The following is a 23,210-nucleotide window of genomic DNA, read 5'->3' on the forward strand; positions in this document are numbered from 1 at the left end:
AAAGATAAAGAGAGAGAACGGGGGAGAACTGGTGGCTCTGGGTGCAAAGTTCATCAGTACAAAAGTACAGTGCTGTGGTGAAAAGGATTCTCCTCTGTATTGCTGCTACATAGCTCCCCCTGCCTCCCTAAAATCAACAGGAAAAGATAATAGCAAAAACAAAGGGAATAGAAAGGAACAAACGTGTTAAAAAGTCATCTTTTTTTCCCATTTTGCTCAACAAGCTTTGTGGAGTTTATGCTTGAGTTCCATAGACAAAGGAAGATTAATGCGTTCTGTTCAGGCATGCAATAGGCACCCTGTGGGGTCCTCAGGATTATCAAAAGTTCATACACGCAGGTCTCAGACTGTTCCCTCTATGATATTTACACATCTTACAATATGTGTGTGTGTGTGTGTGTGTGTGTGTGAGTGTGTGCGTGATGTAAAGCTCTCGGTGTTTGTATGAGCGAGTGTGTGTGTGTGTGTGCGCGTCAGTTCAGTCTTTGTCCTCCTTCTCACACGTGCGTCTCGATGAAGGAGTGTGTGTGGGTCATGAGCGGCGCGGCCAGCGGGGAGAGGTCGTCCTGGCCGTTGGTGCCAGGACTGAGCTGGCAGATGTCTGAGTAGACCTCGCCGTGCCACTGCTTCCACTCTCTGAAGGTCTCGGAGCACAGGCCAGGGTCCTCCAGGAGGGCGCAGATTACCGCCAGCTCGGACTCTTTGGCCTGGGGGAGCAAAGAGACACCGGGGAGTCAGCGCATTGAATCCTCACACACCAATCTCTCTGTAAACCCCTGAATCCCTGTTGTGTTTGTGACAGAATCCTCTGTTTTTGGGGGGCTGTACCTTCAAGGTGCTGCGCAGGGCCCGGACCCGGTGCAGCCTGTCGTTGAGCAGAGGGTCCCTGACTCTCTGCGTGAAACAGCGTCGAAACTCCTGCCTGCTACAGGGTTTTGGGTCTCCGAGGGCCGTGACGTTGGCTTGCTCCAGGGCCCGGTACAGCTGCTCCAGCCCGTCCAACGGCTCCGGCTCACGGCCCTCCGACACCCGCCGCTCCCTCCCCTCCGACACCCTCCTCTCTCTGCTCTCGACTCTCAACTCCCGCAGGTCCGAGACACCCAGGAGCGGGCCGGTCAGAGTCAGGTTCACTGCTGGAGTGACACAATGAGCTTCACTTGGATGTGTGTGTGTGTGTGTGTGTGTTTAATGCAGAGCTGGTTGGTGATGCTTAACCGACTATTTTGAGATTTTTTTGGAAAGTTGGTAAAAAGAAAACAAGCAAAGGTGTTAACTTGGGCTCGGGCTCACTATTCTCTGACATTTGATGTATGCTTGAGGCCTAACGGTTTCCCACCGTTTGTGTTTGTGCACCTGAATAACAAATACTGTTGAACAAGTGTTACCGCAGGTTGGTTTTCAGTGGAATATTTTTTGGAGGCTTTAAAGCTACAGTTTTCCTAGTACAGATACTAGGGAAAAATCAGAGAAGTAAAAGGCCAAAACAATTTAATATTGTGCAGCAGAATTTGATCTTTTAATATTTCTTATACATGATGACCATCTTGTGACCCCAAAGATTTTGTATCATGACTATATATCATGAGAATATATCATATATATATCATATATATATGATACTATGTATAATATACAATAATAATATAATAACTTACATTTTATGCCACATTATAAATGCACTTCGCTACAATTCAGTGAAACATTTTGTAATTCTGACCTCCGAGACCAAAATCAGAGGTGGACTTCTGAAAAATATAATCAGTTCAAAATCATGTTTAGAAGCAATTTTCATGAAATTAATTAAAGTCATGAAGCATCAAGGTGATAAAACAATATTCAGTATGTTTTATAATAATACATATTAATGCATCAGTGATAATAATGCAACATGTAAACTGTTTGCTGCATTATGAGTACTTTTACTTTTATGCAAATAACACTTAAACTTCAGGAACATTTTCAATGCAGGACTTTTAATGGAGTATTTAACAGTGTGGCATTCTTACTTTACTTCGGTAAAGGATCTGAATACTTCCTCCACCACTGCCTGAATGATACCATTTTAGCTATAATACATGTATTACTACTTTATGCTTTCTGTCTCCTCTTCCCCAACATCCTGCAGGGTCCACTTCCCCCGTAGCCTGTTTACACGACTTTCTATACAGGTCCTTATTTAGTTGCAGTAGTGTTCGGAGACAACACCGTCTTAAATTAAATAATCATAAGGTATAGCACACTATTTTTGACTCGTGAGCTCATTAAAAAACACTTTTTCACACTATACTGTGTGTCATTTCCTTACCCTCCTCACCCTCTAGTATATCTGCAGCCTGCCCCTCCGCCTCCTCGTCCTCGCTCCTCTCCTCCATGTGAGGCGAGGTGTGTATCAGCTTTCCCGGCATGGGGTCTCTGTTCCTGGGCAGACTCTGGCTGCGCTGCTTGTGAGAGCGCCGGTGTGTGTGGCTGTGCGTGTGCGGCCCTCGCTCCAGAGGGAAGGGCCCGTCGCGCTCCCTGTCCCTCTCCGCGGCGTGGTGTCTCCGTACGGGCAGCGTGGCCTGCCTGCGCCTCTCGGGGGACATGCCCTGCCTGCCCAGACCCCCGTACATCCCCATCTCTCCAGCCATGCTCCCCATTAGGCCCCCGTAGTCGCTCTCCCCCGGCGCCGTCTGGAGGAAGTGCAGCCCTGCGCTGGTCAGAGGGGTCTCGATGAGGTCCTGCCAGGAGCGCCGCTCGCGATGGGTGGAGCGGCAGCCGGACGAGTGGGTGCTGGTGCTGCCCGTGCCCGTGCCCATGCCCATGCCGTCTCCACGCTGGTCCTCGGCCGAGGAGTGGGAGTGCGTGGACTCGCTGGAGAAGTGTCGGCCGTGCTTGGGCTCCGGGAAGGGGCTCGAGGAATTGACCTGGAAAGGTAGAGGGGAGGTGGAAGAGACCATCTGTGGAGGGATGGGGGAGGTGGAGGCACTCATCGATGGAGGGAGGGGGGACGGAGTGGAGCGCATAAGGCTCATGGAGCTGACTGAGCGGGGCAACTGGTCGTAACTGTGAAGGAAGTTAGACTGAGGGCCCAAAGGGTTTGTGAGGTGGACAGGCCGGTCAGTATGGAGAGGAGTGAGGAGGGACGCACAGAAGTTGACAGATAGGTGAGCACAGGTACAAGGAAAATGTGATCCGCAAAACAAGGAGAGGGAGGAGGTGTGTAAGGAAGGAGAGAAGAAAGAAGCACAGGCAAAGAGGGCAGAAATAGAACAAAAGATGAGCGCAAAAAAAGCAATGGGATGGCAGAATGACTGACATGATTGCCGTGTAGCTCAGCCGGGCAAACATGGTGCCAATGCCACTGGACCTTTGTGCACATGTCTGAACATGGAGTCTATTCCAGCGTGACATTATCCGTCAGAGATGTAATGAGCAGTGGCATTTGTCGCCACCTAGAGGTCGGATTGTGAAGCAGTTCTGGCAGCCGATTAAAGACAAGTGATGTCTTGGCTGCGAACAGAACCAGAAACTCTCACAGTCTGATGTTTTATTAATACTGAGAGCTCTGGTCTATGCAGCTCAGAAAACTGTGGGGCTTTTAGGAATAAAATATTCCATCAGATGCAAAACACTGCAAAGATTATGTTGAGTGTGTGTGTGTGTGTGTGTGTGTGTGTGTGTGTGTGTGTGTGTGTGCTTACTGATGGCGTGCGGTGATAAGTATCACAGAGGGATGAGGGTCCCTCCTGTTTGAGCGTCATAGAGCCGTCGACCTCGTCTTGATCGCTCTCACTCCAGTAGTCTGGCCATGAGATAAAAAAACACACGTACATGTTAGCAGTTCATGGGCGACAGGGTAAGGTTGGTAATAGCTAGAAAAGTCAATCCGTCTCACCTTCGTCGTGGCGAGGCACCTTGTCATCTGGTGTGTAGCCAATAGCAGCTAGCCCCAGTCGGTTCATCCACCTATAGGACACAAGGAAAGGAAGAAAAAGAACGCAGTTGAGATGCATGAGGAGGAGGAGGAGGGCGTCAGAGGATAGATGGAAAGAGGAGGCGAGAAAAGAATGGGTTACACGGGGTAAACCGTCGGTGATGCATGAAAAGCTTTCCCTTTAAATAATTGAAGTGTCTCTTATGAGCTGATATCAGTCTAAATGGGTCCTCTCCCCCTGATGAGGAGGGAAGAAAAGCATGGAGATAATTAGAGAGATGGATGCAGAAAGAGAGAAGGCACAATCCTCTGTCCGATGAGTCTGAGATGGCGTTCCCTCTCCGCAGGCTTCCTGTCCTCCTCCACACCCCTTCACATCCCCGAGCTCGTCCTGTGACTCTCTGCAGACGCCGAACATTAAAGTCGCTACTGAGAACGGAGGCCCAGTCTGCGCACGAGGGACAGGAAACTCATCATACTTAAGATTTAAAAGATTCTCTCATTTTCTACAAATCGAGACCAGAACCAACTATGACTTGATCCTATTAACGGGTGTCGCTTATTCTTCTGTGCCATCGAGCCCCTTTGTTGTCCAAAAACTATTAAAATCACATAAGTGAGCCACTGTTGCCCTGGGTGACATGTTCCTTCGTGAAGATGGACATGGGCACTGTAGTCTATTTGGAGTTGATCCCACATACACCGCTCTGTTGCCAGAGATACTTACAATCACGCCACATGCATATTAATCCCCGGCTGAAAATAGTCCCAAACAAATGCACTGTTTCCTCCTGTTTGTGTAGTGTTTGCTCAAAACACTACACAAACACTTTGTGAGCCATTTTCGAAGATTGCCAATTTAGGTCTTTCCGTGGGATTTGCTGTGAATGAGGAAAAGATTCAGAGCAAGTTATTTTTTCGTTCAGTCAATTTTGAGCATCAGTCTTTTCCAATCTTCAGCGTAGCTTTTTATTATAAACGAGCTATTTGTGTTTGTCGCCCCGTTTTCACTGCAACAACTTTTCAACATTTTCAATTTTTTTATGATACCGATACCAACACCCACTTTTTCACACGTACATGCAAATGTGTGCAACAGCGCTGTCGCACGTGAACATCCCAGCACAGTATGGAAGACAAATATAGCTGGTTAATTACTATCGCCCAATTATCTCCCCATGTCATCGAGGAGAGGTGTGGATAATTAGAGCTCATCAGATAGCACTCCTGCAAACATCACTACGATCTCACTCTCACATGAGCACACACGTGACACACACACACACACACACACACACACACACACACACACACACACACACACACACAGTTCTACATTTAACAACAGGGCCAGGTTCATGCCTTATTCATGGGCTGTGTTGTGTGGGCTGGTGCCTTGTGTAAACTTGGTTTACTCGGCTAAAATATTCATGAAAGGACATGTGATGTCCCCAGCATCTGACTATTGTCCACATTAAGACATAAGCACGCGCTCAACACACACACACACACACACACACACACACTCACACACACACTCACCTGTTCATTTCCTCAAGACAATCTGTGGCAAAGAAGAAGCTCTTGATTTTGGGATGACAGGCTTTGAATGCACTGCAGTCGGTCGGGGAGAAGAAGACTGATTAGTGTTGTTTTTTTCACGTAGGTGTGTGTGCGTTCATGTTGTGTGGGCGAGAGCAAATGTGCTTGATTAGTAATTTTGGCGACATGTGAGGGACACTCACAATTTCCGTCTGCACTCTATGGCTCGGTCTATTCTGAACTCAGGGAGGCTGATGAAGCCTTCAGCCTTCTCATCCTGCAGGCAGAGACAGATGGAGAGTGGTGGTACATCATCAGCACACGGAACAAAATGTCATCCACACTGACACACCAATTTTATTCTGGATAGTAGTCGTCTAGTCAAGCATATGAAAACAGCATATGCTGTTTATTTTGGCTCTTTTCACCCCTTGACAGGAAAAAGATAGATGAGATATGACTGTATTTGCTTTAAAACCGGGCTGTGTAAACAAACTATCACATGCACAATTGATTCGCAGGCTTTTTTCTTCGTAGTCTTGCAAACATTTTAATAATCCATTAATCCAAACATCTAAACTACATCTAAAGTCTTACTGTGAGTGTTTGTCTGAGGTCAAAATGCCCTGAATTTAAAGACCCGATCAACTTGGATTAGATCTGCAATGATTTGTCAATTCATTAATTGGGAGTTAATCTTCAACTATATTGATAATAGATTCATGGTTCATTTGATGGTTCCAGCTTCACGAATTTGAGAATTAGCTGCTTTCCTTGTCTTACATTGAAGTAAATGGAATATATTTGGCTTTTAGCTTTTTGGCCTGAAAAAAGAAGACCTTTGATGAAATCACCTTGGGCTGGGGAAAATTGAACAGGACATTTTTCCACTTTTCTGATGTTTTAAACCAAAGATTATAATTTTTTTTTTAAATAACTGGCAGATTAATCAACAATGAAACTAATCGTTACTCGCAGAACATACGAAAGCACAGAAAGCGCTAATGCAGAAATGGCAACGTTACATAAAAACAGCACTTATGTTTAAGTTTAGTTTATTTATATCAGGGACCATGTACATAAATACATTAATCTCAAAAAGAAGAAGAGATATTGTGTACCAAATGTATCTACTAGCTAATTTCCATCTGCAGTCCCTGCAGTTGCATGGTCATGTTTATGTTCTCATGTTTACATGTGAGGACAACTTCACAGCTGTATACGTAAACCCACAATGCAACTCAAGTGCATCTTTTATAAGAAATGTCAAATGCCCTCATCTCTCAAAGTCTATGTCTCCCAGTTCAGAAAGCAGATGTGCTGTCAAATATTTAAAGTCTTGCACCTAACTCGAGATAACTCACAGACGACATTATGTAGCTGATTTTAACCTTTAATTCCCTTGTTTGCTTGTTTTAAATCTGTGATTGCTATTTATTAGTGTGTCAATAAATAAAGAAAGCTCTGATAATTAGATTCAGGACATAATGACAGTTGCGTGTGATTCCTTACGTTTTGGTTGGTGTACCAGTAGAGGCAGGACTCTTTGAGAATGAACCAGTACTTCCTCCATTTCTGGGTGAAGTAGCCTTTAGCATCCTTCTTCTTCCACAGCCAGCCCTCACAGTCACCGTGACCCAGGTCCTTACAGGAAATTCTCCTTCGACTGGCACTAGAGAGGGATCCTGCAGAGAGAGGACAGGATGTTAATACGAAAAGGGATTTCCCTAGCATCTGGTATTTAAGCACTAAGTGGCTGGACTCGTTTTAAGTCAGAAGTGGCTTAGAGCAGGTATTTCGTTATTTAAAATAAAAAACAATGTGAACTTAAGTCTGTCAGGTTTCGTTTGAGAGTTTAGTCATTTAGATTGAGCCTCGTTTTTGGGATAAAAGGTTCCCGCTTTCTGAAGCTGCCTATGCTAACATACATGTACAGTGGCAGAACCTTCACGATCATAACAGAAAGAGAAAATGCACCAGTGTGTGTACCTTTACTTCTCCTTTTGGTTTTCGTTCTTAGAGAGGTGTAATGGAAAGACTAGAGGGGAGAGAGAAAAAACATGTGAGATGAGAAAAAGATTGGTGTTGATGCACGTAGAGAGGTTACAGCAAGTTCACTCTCCATGTTTAGCTTATTTTGTCTTTGATCCAGCACACAGCAGAGAGGATTACACGCTCAGAGGGTTCACAGTGCTACAAAACAGCCAGGAAGTGACCCACAACCTGTGATGGGGCAAAATGAGCTGTATATTCCACGGAGATGAAACAACCCACAGTGAGGTCAGGCTGTCCTGAATGATATCACCTTAACTGCTCGCTAATTGTAGTCTTTTGAAAACATGCATCAAAATAGTTCAAGACCTAGTTTAGAGATTGTTCCTGATAGGCTACCGTATTAAGAGGCATTGGTGATGAAATGGACCCAATGATTTTAGCCACGCTATCAGCATGACGGGCAGCACTTTCACTGAATAACCCCTACTGTGGCCATACATTACAATTCTGCATGTGTTGTAATGTTTAGTGTTAAAAAGTAGTGTAACAAAAGAGTCGTAAACTCAGTAATGTCCGTTGTACAGCAATAACCATATGAAGTTAGCTCACGTTAGCTAGCTTTAGCCACAGTAAGCTAGTGTCTGTGGCTAATGCTAGTGGGTGCCGTTTATTGCTGATGAATTCAACTTTCCATTTGCGAGAGGAAGAGCATTGTTATTGTGCATTCAAAGTTACAGGCACTCACTTTTCAATCATATTTTGTGTTGATCAAACGCACCGGAATAGCACACTATCTCGACCATCAGAAAGAAGCTAATGTGAGTAAGATAAGTAGCCATGGGTATGACATTAACATAGCTGAATACACTGTCTGAGCATTTATCTAGGTGGCAAAGCCGAGTAAATATGTTTATAGTGGAGCTGACTCATTGTATGCTGCAACTCACAGTGCTTTGGAGGAGAGGCGAGGGATAATGACTAAGACAGTTTCCTGTGTTTCAGTAACCTAAATGTGGAAACCAATTCACCTCATCTGACCGCTAGCTTTTATTTAATTATTACAGTCCCGATTGGATTTCATCTCAGGTATCGCTCCCATTCTTGTCTGGCCGTATATGTGATGTCTAGCTTTTACTTGGACACACTGAAGCTCCACGCATAACAGTGAATGTCTACTTATTGTTGAAGTGACTTATTGTTGAAATGACTGCATCATTAAAACGCAGTCTGAGTCAGAATATAAATGTACTGGAAAGACAGCATTATTTAAAAACCAGGTAACTAAACCATCAGAGCGTTAGATGTATAGAACATCTAGGAGATGCTCAGTCAGCCCCACAGCACCGTCTGCTCTCCTACCTTCCTCATGGAGGCGGCTCCTGAGCTCCCCGAGCCGGAGTACCTGCAGGAGGACAGACAGGATTGGATGTAACCACAAACAACTCCTTTCATCACTTGTAAGCATGTGGTCAAACCACAAACACACACTCACCTGTCTGTTGTGTCTGCTCGCAGTGTGTCCGCACCTCGCTGAGACAGAGGAAAGAAAAGGCTTCATCAAAAAACTCAATGCATATACGCTTCTTCTGTGCACATTTTTGGGTAATAATCAGTACAGTCTGTATTGAAAAGTTAGAGAACCAACAGGCACTTTTTAAGAGGTGGGCAAAATTCAAAAGATGTTGATATATTTGTCATTTAAAGCGTTTCCCATCCATGTAATTGTTGACCCAATGTGTGCTGGTTATCCTCTTTACAGTGAAATACTGTATAAATTAATCCATGAACTGCAGCTGTAACAACGCACATTCTCAAAGTCTCTTATCGTGAAAAATGAAGTTAAAAAAAACTAGAACTACACGATTTAATACAATACTAAGTAAAATCAGCACAGTTTGTTTTTATATGTCCCAAGACTGTATAGAACAAAGATCTTGAACTATTTAAAAGGATTGTAACATATTTGATTGAAAGTGAAATCTATTCAAATAAACAGGATACAGTACGGGAACAGGTAATCAACAAATACTGTCTTTTTATATGTTTAAATTATAAATATATATTATTCATAAATTATTTTAATATTAAAAGTTGCCAGCCTCTCCTTAGGACTCCGGCTGCTTCACATTGGATCAATTCCATCACCAATAGATCATTTTCCGGCTGATTACATGTTTAATTCCTCCAGTGACTAGAATGTAATCAAGTATTGTTCACAGGTGTGGAGCTGACCCCGATATATAATCCTGTAATCCTCACAATGGAATGGAATATATATATATATGTATATATAGAGTACATGTTTTGTATTATAACAATTCTTCACCTGCTATTCTTTGTCCCAAGTGTGGATACACTTTTACACGAATGGTCCTACGGGCCACAAGCTCAGGCACCCAGTCGGGGCCCAGGGGCCCCTGAGTCATAGCCATTAGGCAGGGGCCTATCACCTCACAATCCATTAATTTACCATTATGCAACAATTTTATCATAAAATACATGAAATGTCACTATGACTTGTCCGTCGGTAAAATGTGCTAAAATGTTAGTATTTTGTGTGTTGTATATAAAAAAAGAATCATACAGAGCGAATAAGAGAAAGGAAACAGCCAGGTCATTAAGGTTAGCGTATGCTTGTTAGCTCCGGATAGTGTACTTCATGTGCCACAGAATAGAAATGAGTCACCACCATGAGAAGCATGCAGCTGAGAGGGTTACAGAGGGCTGGTGTTAGCTAAACTGTTAGCGCGCTGCCTGTGTGTGTGTGTGTGTGTGTGTGTGTTATTGCGTGCAGTGTGTTTTAAGCACAGTCTGTCAGTCGCACTTGTAATTGGTCTGGCTGATGCTGAGTCATGCACCTACTCATAGGGGTACGTGTTTGTGTGCATGTGCGCATGCAAGTGTGTGTGTTTGTGTGTGTGTGTGTTTGTCCAGAATAAACTCCTATTTAGACTCAGACGTGTCTGCGGAGATGGGGATATTAGGATGAGTTAGGATGAGTCCTGAGATGGCTACCCTGCATACAAATGCACTCCTGTGTGCTAGTGTGTGTTTGTTTTTGTATGCCTGTTGTTTGTGTGTGTGTGTGTGTGTGTGTGTGTGTGTGTGTGTGTGTGTGTGTGTGTGTACTGGCGAGAGCATGAGAGAAAAGTTAAAGAGGGGCGTGTCAGAGAGTGTCACACTGTTGTTCTCATAATCCGTGAAGCTGGCAGCCATGCAATGACACTGATCATCCTCACTCTCCTTTGTCTCCTCTACCTGACACACACACACACACACACACACACACACACACACACACACACACACACACACAAAAACAAAGTGTGTGGATCTGAGAACACCGTGACCGATCCTGCAACACCAAGCAGTCTCCCTCTGAGAGGACACGGGCATACACTGCAAGATGAGGGAAGCTGTGCGAGTGAGTCAGGATTAAAGCCTTGAAGGTGATTATAGTGCCACTAATGGGCCTTTCATTTTTTTTACAGCAGATATTTTAACATTTCACGGTAGCAAAAGACGAGGAGTTAACATTAAAATGAATGGTGGCTTCAGCTTTACGGTCCCAGTATTGTGCATGCTGGTTCTCTGCTCATCATTTGTTGCCAACCGTGTGAGGTCTGGTGAAACACGCATGCACATTGAATAATATAGTCGACACAAGTCAGACTTTTCAGCCGCCTTTAAAGGATAAAGTGGTGCTTTTTTTCTTACTGTTAACAAATCCCATGAAAAGACAAACACACAATACATTAGTCCATATTACATTCTGACTGAAAACCTAAATCGTGTGTGAAATATGTAACATAGATATACAATTATCACAATAATACGAACATGTGGGCTCCCTCGTGTGGCTCAAAGGTGTACTACAGATATAAACGTTAAATAAAAGACTTAACTATAGATAGATAAGCTTGTTACGGCTCAATCTGGCCGATCTGCTCCTAAATGAGTTTTGGTTTGTGTTGTGATAGTGTGTGTCCGAAATATAGACCTCAGGATAGACAGACGCGGCCAAAAGAATTGAAAACAGATGCTGGCGCTGAGAAAAGGGCGCGATGGAAGACATTCATCTATTTGCCAACCCTAATAAAATCCCCTGCGAGCCATCGTTGAGTGCCGACCCAGTCTTTGGGAATGACTGTCTTCTAATGTTTGGGCAATAATGGAAAAAGATAGAGCACTATGACACAAAGGAATAAGATACATGTTGGTTTTAGTCTTTTTATGGGATTTGTTAACATTAATAAAAATACAGCATATAGCCCTTATCCTCTAACATGGCATGTAACGTCCGTTCTCCGTCCACGTTTACATAAAATAGACACACGGCACACGTCTAACAGACCTAAACAGACAATACCAGACACAAATGGAAAGAAAAATGTGTCTAGTTTCAGCACCGCGACACGTTTCACTCATACATACACGGGAAAGGTCAGAAACCCCAGTTCAAAAACTGTGTACATACAGGCAAAGCGTCGGGTGGCTGGTCTAGGCGCAGGGTGGAGGACAGCATGGAGGGGCTGATGGGAAAGCTAGGGCTGCTGGGATTGCGGCTCTTACGCCGGGAGCGTCTGGTGGAATCCCGCCGGCTCTCCCTTCCCGGGCCCTCGGGCTCCTCCTCGATCACCAGGATCTTGTCGTCGCTGAGGTAACGCAACAGGGAGTTGTCTGAATCTGTGGGGATGAGAAGGGTAGAGGCGTGGAGCAGTTAGACGATGGACAGGCTCAGCTGGGCGGATGACAGAGGGAGGAAAACCACGGAGGCGGGGAAGGGGGTTAGCGTCGTAGAGAGAAGAAACAGATGAGGGTGAATAGACCTTTACAGATAGATACAAGAGCCTCAGAGCTGGAGCACCTGAGATGGATCCACAGCCGAAGGACATACAGCTAATCTGTCTGCAATGCTTATGCTTGATTTGGAGGCACTACTGCGAAAGCTTGTCAGTCACAGACACTTTTAGTCTGCTCTAGCTCCAGAGAGGAAAAAGCTTCTCACCTAATTTGTTTATTATCCATATACTTAAATGTGTGAAAAAAAAATAAAGTGCCTGAGAGGAAGAGAAGCAGAAAGGCGGACCCCAAACAGTGCTATTGTGCTTTAATGTTATTCATGGACTTTCTGATGGTAGAGTGAGGATCCTCGGTCGAATACAGATCAAGTCTCGCCGCAAAATGGTGACACTGGTGAAAATTGGTCACGTAGAAAAACCCAGAGCAGCTGTATAAATGCAATTTCCTTGCATTTATGTTTACTTGTCGCTCTGTCAGATACATACCGGGCAGATATGTATCCTCACAACCACACCACCATGGATAACCAGAGGATGAGCTGAAATGTGTTGAGCCGAGTATGGAGCATAGCGCGGCACCAGTCCGACCCTTGTGTGTGTGTGTGTGTGTGTGTGTGTGTGTGTGTGTGTGTGTGTGTGTGTGTGTGTGTGTGTGTGTGTGTGTGTACCTCGGCTCCCTCTCTTGCCCATGCTGGGTTCCTTGGCCTCGGCCATCCAGTTATATTCGGGAGGCATGGAAACAGGCCTGAGGTCACCTGGAACAACCAATCAGCAATCAGAGAGTCGTCTCGGGGGAGGGAGTGGGGAGGGGGGAGAGGAAGGCGGTGACCGAGACACAGCGTGGGAGACAGCTGGAGGGGTGGACAGGTGAGACAAAGTGTGTGCAGGTGAGGGGGAAGAAAGGGGAGACTCTCGAGGGACCGCTATGACCTGCTATCTCGTAAGCTTTCTATTCCCGGTAAATTCCCGCACAGCAGGGACAGCTGAACTAGCAGCAGTGAGCTAATCTGTTAGCACGCTCACTGTTGGGTGATGACCACAGGTGAGCTATTATCTTACAGCTTGTCTATATATAGGAGGTGTTTCAACCTCGCTCCTCAGTCATCAATGATGACAGCAAATGTACGTCTATTATTCACTCTATTTTTAACTATCTTTTGGTCTCTCTTTAACTCTCCTTGTTGCCGTGTTTCTACCGGAGCACAGAACGGAAAAAACAACTGCTGGCTCTTGATCGGGCCAGCGGGTTTTTATTTTCAAACTAACTTTTATTACAAAATATACTTGTCAAGTTGAGAGTAATCAACTTGGAAAGTTTCGTGGCGATATCTAGTAGTTATATTGTTTTTAAAATCTTCACCTTTAGAGTCTTTAAAATGTATGTAATTCTACAAAAAATATCTTTAAAGGCTGTTCGTAAATAAGCTGTTGTTTCCCAGACTCTATATTCAGTATCTATATCTATATTCTGCAGGTTTTTACCAAAGGGTTTCTTCATGTATCATTCATAGCCTGATTTATAGAGCATTTGGTTTGATTTAGATTTTCTTTTTTTTATCATTGTTGGTAGTACTTTAAAATGTATGGAGTAATACAAAAAGATATCCAAAATGTGCTCTCTAATATGTCAACAAAATGAAACAAGGATTTTTTAAATCTACTAAAATGAGCACATACATACTGCTCCATTTGCATATTTAAACATACAATTTCAGAAAACAATAAAATAATGTTCTAAATATCAGTAATCAACTGGGAAGTGTCTTGGGGATATCTATTAGTCAAAATGTTCACCCAATTCACCTGTCGTGTCTCAACTTAAACAATACAATTCCACAAACTCTCTCAATGTGCAGTATAGATTCTAGAGATAAATCTTATGAATCATTACACCTGATACGAAGTTAGCTAAAATCACCTTAATAATCGGTGTAGGACTAATCAATCATCGGCATACGATGTGATCGGCACAAGCCTGTCACATGACCCTCGCTCTGCTTATCACAAGCCTGTCACATGACCCTCACTCTGCATATCACAGGCCTGTCACATGACCCTCGCTCTGCTTATCACAGGCCTGTCACATGATCCTCGCTCTGCATATCACAGGCCTGTCACATGACCCTCGCTCTGCTTATTCCAGGCCCCTTGAGAGTCTCCCAAGAAGGTGTAGGATGTCTGGGTGTCTTGGACAAGTGTGACACTGGTGGTGGGGCAGACAGGGAGCTGGACACAGTGTTTTTAGGACTGACCCTTCAGCATGTGATCAGTGTTTCTTTTTTTTTGGGACGTTCGTGCGCGTGGTGAAGACACAAAGAAGCAGAGGCATGAGGTGAATGATGGAGGAGGAGGAGCTCCGAGAAAAGGGTGAGAAAACTGGGTGTGAGAGAGCATGCCGTCCTGCGAACCAAACCAGCAGGACCGGAACCACTACCGCCCCGTCCACACTGTCGAATGGCGCTCTCCGTCTTACCATGGGTCGGGGTCTTGTCCCGCCGGCGAACCCCCGTGTTGCGGCCCCTGTCGTAGTCAGACCCCGGGGGTCCGTCTCCCTCCAGCAGGGAGAAATACTGACCGCTGTCCTGGTCCAGGTAGTAGCTGACGGCCTCGGAGCCTTTGGAGCCGGACTGGGAGCTCACGCTGTAGCGGCTGATGTCGTCGCAGGACATCAGACCCAGCTCCTCCCTGAGGAGAGCAAAGTCAACATCATCATCATCATCATCATCATCATCATCATCATCATCATCAGCAGCAGCAGCATCATTGGTGTCATCATATCATCAAAATAATACAAATAATTATCCTAAGCGACATCTGCATCGACGGCTGACCTGGTGCTGTAGAGTCCAGAGACGGGGGAGAGGATATAGACGTCCTGCATGCTGGGAGCGTCCATTTTGGACATTCCCAAAGTTCCGCCGGGCGTCGGGGAGGTGCTGGTGGGGCTGGTGGGCACCGGCTGAAGGAGGGAGGAGAGAGAGAGAGAGAGTAGAGGAAGGAGGAGAGAATGACTCGCACCTTGGAGCTATAATTGGCGGATGGCGAGGGGGTCTGGGAGCAACACCCTGCAGCGTTGGATCTCCTCCTGCCTCACAGAGAGACAAGCACACAGCTCTACGTCAGGAGGGGAACCTTTTATTCGTGTGATCCTCCTCGCACCGCCGCACTCGTTGTTTTTTTAACAGGAGAGTTATCTCCACACAGCTGCCATGTTGTGTGTGTGTGTTGTCTTTTTTGTTCTTCTTCTTTTTTTTATACATCTGTCTGAGTGTGCAGCCTCTCCCACGTTCAATCGCTTCACTATTCTGTCATTTTGTCTCAAGCCTCTTCACTCACAAGGAGCTCTCCGTGTCTGTTCCCATGACAACCCCTCCTCTCCTCGCGCTCCTCATCTTCCCCTCTCCCGCGCTACGAGAGAGGGAAGCTCGGCGAAGGAAAGCTGGCGTGGCCTCCTGCCTCAGCTTGATTCAAGGACACTTCATCGTCATCAGGTACTCCGTGAGGACAGGGTGCCATGGAAACTCTGTCCGAATTTCAAGTGAATTATATTTTGTCCTCAGCCGGAACAGCTGGGGTGACGAATACGAGCTCGAGCAGACAATTGTTCCCAGGGGACGGTTTGTCCAGGTTTTTTGAAAGATGTGGTGTTTCACTGTACGTCGGAGGGGGACTCTCCATTTTGGAGAGGAGACGCGAGTATGGACAGAATACATAAACAGACAAGAGTGGAGGCGAGGACGGCAGCGCTCTCATTAAGGAAGCCCGGTGTTCCATCAATTCATCAGCAGTGCATTAGACGAGTTCATTTCATATTCCAAACTTTCCATCGCCCCTCCCTCCCCAGGCCCTGTCCTTCCTTCATCTCTTTCTCTCTCGCAGTCTTGCGCCTATGAAGGCAGCTTACAGTAAGACGGCTTCACAATAAATAATGAAGACAGGGTGGGAAGAGGGGGGACGTGAGAGAGAAAAGGAAATAGGACAAAGTGAGAGAGATGGGGAGAAAGAGTGCAGGAGAGAGAGAGACAGAGAGAGAGATGGGGAGAAAGAGTGCAGGAGAGAGAGAGACAGGGAGAAAGAGTGCAGGAGAGAGAGAGACAGAGAGAGAGATGGGGAGAAAGAGTGCAGGAGAGAGAGAGAGAGACAGAGAGAGAGAGTGCAGGAGAGAGAGAGAGAGAGACGGGGAGAAAGAGTGCAAGAGAGAGAGAGACAGGGAGAAAGAGTGCAGGAGAGATAGAGACAGAGAGAGAGATGGGGAGAAAGAGTGCAGGAGAGAGAGAGAGAGACAGAGAGAGAGAGTGCAGGAGAGAGAGAGAGAGAGAGAGACGGGGAGAAAGAGTGCAAGAGAGAGAGAGATGGGGAGAAAGAGTGCAGGAGAGAGAGAGAGATAGAGAGAGAGAGAGAGAGAGAGAGAGAGAGAGAGAGAGAGAGAGAGACAGGGAGAAAGAGTGCAAGAGAGAGAGAGACAGGGAGAAAGAGTGCAAGAGAGAGAGAGACAGGGAGAAAGAGTGCAAGAGAGAGAGACAGGGAGAAAGAGTGCAAGAGAGAGAGAGACAGAGAGAAAGAGTGCAGGAGAGAGAGAGAGAGAGAGAGAGAGAGACGGGGAGAAAGAGTGCAGGAGAGAGAGAGACAGGGAGAAAGAGTGCAGGAGAGAGAGAGACAGGGAGAAAGAGTGCAGGAGAGAGAGAGAGAGAGACAGGGAGAAAGAGTGCAGGAGAGAGAGAGACAGGGAGAAAGAGTGCAGGAGAGAGAGAGACAGAGAGAAAGAGTGCAAGAGAGAGAGAGAGAGAGAGAGAGAGAGACCGGGAGAAAGAGTGCAAGAGAGAGAGAGACAGGGAGAAAGAGTGCAAGAGAGAGAGAGAGAGAGAGACCGGGAGAAAGAGTGCAAGAGAGAGAGAGACAGGGAGAAAGAGTGCAGGAGAGAGAGAGAGAGATAGAGAGAGAGAGAGAGAGAGAGAGAGAGAGACAGGGAGAAAGAGTGCAAGAGAGAGAGAGACAGGGAGAAAGAGTGCAGGAGAGAGAGAGAGAGAGAGAGAGAGAGAGAGAGAGAGAGAGAGAGAGAGAGAGAGAGGCGGGGGAGCCGTGCAGTGTGGTGACTTGAGCTGTGAGTGAAAACAGTAATTTAGTGATTACAGCCCACTGCTGCCTGCATGGGAAACGGTGGGTGGGGGAAGAAGTAGAGAGAGATTGGACCTCCACAGCGGGCTCAATTCCGGTCTGTTAAAACAGCTCTCAAACCACCGGACCCCTGCTGCGTCCAGTAGGAACTACCTAAAAGTGTGCTACTCAAATCCTTTTCAGACTAATATACCTTCACATGCACACACAAACAGACTAATACGCTTCATATAATATTTTGAGCGAGAACACTTTCTATAAAAGGGGCTGGATAATAAACTGAATCTTACGAAGCCTGACAACAGTATCAGCGTGTGTTAGTTAAACAAATCCTACAATTGTATATCTGCTCCTTCTTTTTCCCTAAAACTTAAATTCATATTTTGGATACCTTAGATTTGCTCATTAAAGAATTGTAACAGATTTTTCACAGACGAAGAATAAACCACAATAGCCATTTGTTGTATTGATCGAGTATCGTGTGGTCTGATAGTGATAAGCTCAAGGCGAGCTAATACAATAACTAGAAGGGTTATTGATCGTAAAAAAAAAAAAAAAAGCCGATTTAGGGTCTCATAGCAATGACATACAATTCAACAGCTATCAACTGATGACATCTAACCAGATGTTCAACCAACTAATTAACCTCAGAGTCGAGAAATGTCATGTGACACCTATAGGCGTCAGGTGAGAAGGCTGACATCACTCATGGTTGTCACCCTCCAGCTCACCAGTTCACCCATAGTATCTCTCCTCTGTTCAACCATCCAACAACTGGAGTGTAGTTGCCAGGCAACCAGACTCCACGCTACAGTTGCTTCAGTTTCCAGTCGTTATGCTGAGGCAAGTAGCTTTTACGTTTATCATATGTATTTACTTTTCATGGCAACTGTGGATGCTAAAGAAAATCTGTTTCTGCGCCGTTTAAGATCTTGATACGTTGGCTTAACATCCTGGGCCTCAAACACCATCTGATGGAGATTTTAAATCAAGCGCTCCTCTCTGAAAAGACGACGGAGGTTTTGAAGTTACTCACACAAGTAAGCCAAAAGAACGTACTATAAGCCATCAATAATACATCACGATACATGTTGCCCAAAATAGCGAGCATTTTCAAGCAGCAATTACTTATGTATCCAAACGTATAACAGATTCATGAACGCGGGGTCATGGACAATGTGTGGCACACATGCGACCGCTGATGTGGCCTTCAGTCATGCGTGAAATGAATCCCTACGTGCGCGGCAGGCAGCAGTAATCCTCAACGTATTTGCGAAAATCCTTGCCAGCCTCATAACGAGGAATCATTAAATTGCTTTTACTCCCATCCTAACGCGCAGAAAGAGAGAGACTTGCCATTATTGAGTTGAATAAAGGAGGTTGCCATGGAGAGATTTGGTGGTTGGAATCACATGATAATTTGCAGAGATAAATTGTTTCCTTTGTGGGTTTAGTTATAATCCGGTTGATCGTTTGCCACAATCGGGCTAAACTTCGCAGACGCACGATGTATCCTCCAAAAAAACAGAAGAAGAAATTAAAAAAAAACAGGCTTGGAGTTCCTGGGTGCGCATGTGTGTTTGTTTTGGAGAGGTTTTGTAGGTACAGTATGCGTCCAAAAGCTTGCAGAGTGCAGTGACCCAGATCCTCTGCCTCTCAAAGGAGCAACTCGACTGATAACGGGAAACCTCTCTCTGCCTGCAAACGTGCACAGAAGCACACCTCGCTTTGACACACACAGATGGACAAGCGCGCATATGCGGCCACACACACACACACACACACACACACACACACACACACACACACACACACACACACACACACACACACACACACACACACACACACACACACACTCACAGGCTGTTAAGCAGGATATTTTGGATTCGGTGCATTATCGCCAGTATTTGCTGAGTAGCGGCTCTTGTTTCAGAGCCAGTGGAGCTGCCTGTAGTTGCTTATGAATAATTAAGAGCTCCAGTCTTTCTGGGAGAGAACAAATCTGAAACACTCCTTTCTTCTCATCTCCCGCATATATCTGCTCGCTCAGATCTGGGCGCACACGGCGCGTTTGTGTCTCGGGCAGCCCATCAGGGTAGAATTCCCCCCAAATCCTCTGCTGGTGTATATACGCAGCAAACAATAAGCTCGCGGAAACGACTTCGAGCGATGATCTAACACGACAGCATCCTTGTTCAAGACAGACACGGCGATGAAGTTGCAGCAGGCTTCACGGTTATTACGGGCTTTTAATGGTTCAGAGGCCGTTACAGAAAGCACAAAACACTCCCTGAATGTGCAAGTCTCATGTGTGAACATGCACTCGCATGTAGATCGTGTATTTTCCACTGCTTTCTCATGCCCACAGACGGGATGCTCCACAAGCACTCAGACAGCATCAGACCAGCCCACGTCTCAACCCTTTGTGGGCACCACAATCTGAGTGACTTTTCTGGGCTCTGGAATTAAGTTTTTGCCCTGAAGTGAAACGCGTAAACACACACACACACACACACACACACACACACACACACACACACACACACACACACACACACACACACACACACACACACACACACTCTGTAAACTCACAAGCATTACACTTTTCAGATGCACTGTACAGCCCTCTTTCGAAAAAGGTGACCTTCTATGGCCCCGCGCAGAGTTCAGGTCATATTATACACACACACACACACACACACACACACACACACACACACACACACACACACACACACACACACACTACAAAAGTGCCGATGTAAGAATTTCCCCCCTTCACTATCTACATTTATTTGTCTATCTATATGCATACATTCTCTTTAGATGGAGGTTTAGCTACCAACATGTTTGTGAATGGCTTTGAACTGTGCCAGCAGTACGGAAGGCTGTACAAAAATAAATAAATAAGAGATTTGTTGAAACGCTTAACAGGAGTGTTGTTGCAAGGTCACACAGTGAACAAGTTCCCTTTGAAAATATTTGTTTCAAACGCCAGGAGGAGAATGCAGAGTGTGGGCAGTAAAAGAAAATAAGAGCGGAGAGTGAGGCAAAGCGAACGCCAGAGGTACACACGCTGCTCACTGTACACATAGTGCAAAATCATCCTGCCTCAAATCCGTCACGGTGAGATCAAGAAGTGTGCGGATAAACATGGACAAGACTACCGCAGGTGAGGCGTCATAAGTGTTTGCTGGTGTTCACCTGCAGGCCCAGAGGTTTCCAGCGCACGTTCCTGAGCAGAGCCGGCGTGGAGCTCAGGGTGTTCTGGGGCCTTTTCTTCAGCGTGAGGATGACTCCGCATGGGTCCTCCCTCAGGGCGTTGACCAGGTTCTTCAGCTGCCAGCCCACCTGAGGAGCACACACACCGGGCTACTGAAAACAACTGCCGCAAACAGCTACACACACATTTGCGGTGCACAGAATGCACTGGGAAAGTCGGCTGAGGAAAACCACCACGCACAGATTGACATTTCCAAACTGTTGCCACTAAAAAGCCACATGCTAGTAGTTCATTATTTCATCATTTTTATTAGACTGAGACAGTGGAGGGATGATGGGAAACGAGGGAGATCCAACAGAGGTCCACCGCTCAAACCGAAAAGCAATCAGTGTCTTGACACCCAAACCTGTGGTGCAAACCCACGCTGCGATTTACAACAACCGATATACCGTGAACCTTAGAGGCCATCTTCACCAAATGCAGCCCATAAAATGCCAAAATAAGATACTGTTTCTCTTTAACTGGTTGGGCGATTCTTCCTGGTGGGCGGCATATCTGACACACATTTAGTTGCCAGTTTATTGGGCAACTCGAGCTAACATTAATTAATGCAGCCTAAAGCAATAGCTCTGCAATAGATTTGACCTGAATGAAGGTTGTGATGTTTAGATTTGTTACAACTTTTTTGGATTCCCTTTTGGAGGTTTCAGCTTGTGGTGCTGTTGAGCTGTGTTGTGTTATATTGCAAGGTGTTTCTAATATTTGGGGAAAAAATTCTCATTGATATGAGTGGGGTCAACCCAATATCAGACAAACTTAACTTGTTACATTACAATATAATTTAGCCTGCAAAGTTTGATTACACCTCTCATTTAAGGAGCTGTAACGTCGTTGTCATGTGAGCCCCAATTTTCTACAGTTTGTCTCTTTTAAAGCTCCATTATTCCCAGAGTTGATTTAAGTAACGTCCAAATATTATGACTGCCATCAGGCAATTAGCATAATTGTCCGCCACTTTTCACACATTTTTCTAAATTCAACAACAATACAAAAAAATACACAGGATCGAAAAATCAGGGCAGAAATAAATATCACTGTGTGCATTTTGATGTAGATTTGGATCCATATGGAGATATAAAAACATTACTGACATATTTAGTCAGTGAGGCATCCGTTACCTAAGCTACTGCTACTACAGCAGACACAACAGGCATCTAAACTGTTTCACCACCATGCCTCAGACACGCTGCTTTTATACCCTCTATGCTGAATATTCACCAAACCAGTTATAATACCAATACACCAAACACTGCCACTATGCACCACACTCTTCCAGTGCCACTGACCTGCATGTTCAGATAAAGGAGGGCCTGGTCAGTATGGCTTATAAAGAAGAGAGAGGGATGGTGAAAGAGTAAGCAAGGAGTGCTGACTGCAGAGTTTCCTCGTGGTTCCGGCCAGCCCGTCTCCAGAGCTGCAGCACTCGTCAGGCCATTGATTGGCTACACTGGTCTCAGCTGCTGGATGTGTCCGCAGAGGCCACCGCGCTTACACACACCCGCTCAACCACAAACGCATACACACACACACACACACACACACACACACACACACACACACACACACACACACCCAGACAGAACCAATCTGACCTTATTCCTGACATAATGATGACCAGCTTTTCTTCGGCCTAGTTCAGAACGCCAGCCATCGTTCACCAGCAACAAGAGCGTCGATGCAATTTACTACAGTATGTTTAGTCCTGTTCGGCCCACTAAAACAAAAGAGGGCATACTAGGACACACTAGGACACACTGTAATTAATTTCCTAGTGACAGAAATAGGGCTAGGTATCAAACCGAACTGGAAGAAATCAGATTTTGAATCTCTGGGCAGATTTGAAATATTGTAGAGCTATTCTTTGATCACCATTTGATCACTTTGAGCACTTAGATGAGAAGATCGATACCGCTCTCAAATCTGTTTAATACGTAGAAACTACAGCCCGGTCTTTAGTGATTTATGAAAAATGTGTTGAAATGCTCCTTTAAGCTACGTTACTGACTACGTCAGAGCCTATATCCCTCAGTTGAGGTTAATCAGTCTGCAGAGCAAGACCATGTTTTGACCGTTGTGCCCAATTGAGCACTGAATGAATCTTGTAACTTTATTTCTGTTGAGTAAACCTTTTAAAATGGAGTTACTGCCTCTGAAGACTCATTACGCGTCAAGCTCATTGCCCATACACAGACTGCATCAGTAGTGGTAATAGGGATTACCGGACGGAGACAAGATTGCCGCTACAGTTAGCTTTGCTTAGGTTAGCGTGAAGAAACAGGTGGATTAGGTCTGTCAATGGGTTAAAGGGTTACTGACAACCAGCACCTCTAAAGCCCTCCAATTAACGTGTCATATATCTTGTTTGTTAAGGATAGCTGTGTCGTCACCCCCGGTCCCCGCTTCCAGGCTTTTTGCTAAGCTAAGCTAGCTGTCACCTGACCGTAGCTTAATAATAAACGGACAGATATGAGAGCGGCATCGGTCTTCTCTTCCATCCCTCGGCTTGAATGATGATGCGCGTATTTCTCAAAGTTTCAACCTACAGAAGAAGCCA

At 45.4% G+C, this 23,210-nt stretch overlaps 1 protein-coding gene across 1 annotated transcript in view; it reads right to left on the bottom strand.

Moving 5' to 3' along the window:
- Positions 1 to 497: 497 nt before the first annotated feature.
- The window catches only part of LOC306745709 (connector enhancer of kinase suppressor of ras 2), a gene marked incomplete at both ends in the record, with an annotated part of 54,815 nt that continues 32,102 nt past the window's right edge, over positions 498 to 23,210 (bottom strand). Inside the window, 16 exons of the mRNA XM_079228547.1 lie at positions 498 to 707; positions 829 to 1,133; positions 2,306 to 3,059; positions 3,681 to 3,781; positions 3,875 to 3,945; positions 5,456 to 5,527; positions 5,659 to 5,732; positions 6,968 to 7,140; positions 7,445 to 7,493; positions 8,810 to 8,852; positions 8,943 to 8,980; positions 11,928 to 12,136; positions 12,921 to 13,007; positions 14,726 to 14,937; positions 15,084 to 15,211; positions 20,578 to 20,724. Of these exons, the coding sequence (XP_079084673.1) occupies positions 498 to 707; positions 829 to 1,133; positions 2,306 to 3,059; positions 3,681 to 3,781; positions 3,875 to 3,945; positions 5,456 to 5,527; positions 5,659 to 5,732; positions 6,968 to 7,140; positions 7,445 to 7,493; positions 8,810 to 8,852; positions 8,943 to 8,980; positions 11,928 to 12,136; positions 12,921 to 13,007; positions 14,726 to 14,937; positions 15,084 to 15,211; positions 20,578 to 20,724 (2,673 nt within the window). The remainder of the gene's footprint in view (positions 708 to 828; positions 1,134 to 2,305; positions 3,060 to 3,680; positions 3,782 to 3,874; positions 3,946 to 5,455; positions 5,528 to 5,658; positions 5,733 to 6,967; positions 7,141 to 7,444; positions 7,494 to 8,809; positions 8,853 to 8,942; positions 8,981 to 11,927; positions 12,137 to 12,920; positions 13,008 to 14,725; positions 14,938 to 15,083; positions 15,212 to 20,577; positions 20,725 to 23,210) is intronic.

This window comes from Taurulus bubalis (assembly GCF_910589615.1).
Source record: "Taurulus bubalis genome assembly, chromosome: 13".
NCBI classification, from domain to species: Eukaryota; Metazoa; Chordata; class Actinopteri; order Perciformes; family Cottidae; genus Taurulus; species Taurulus bubalis.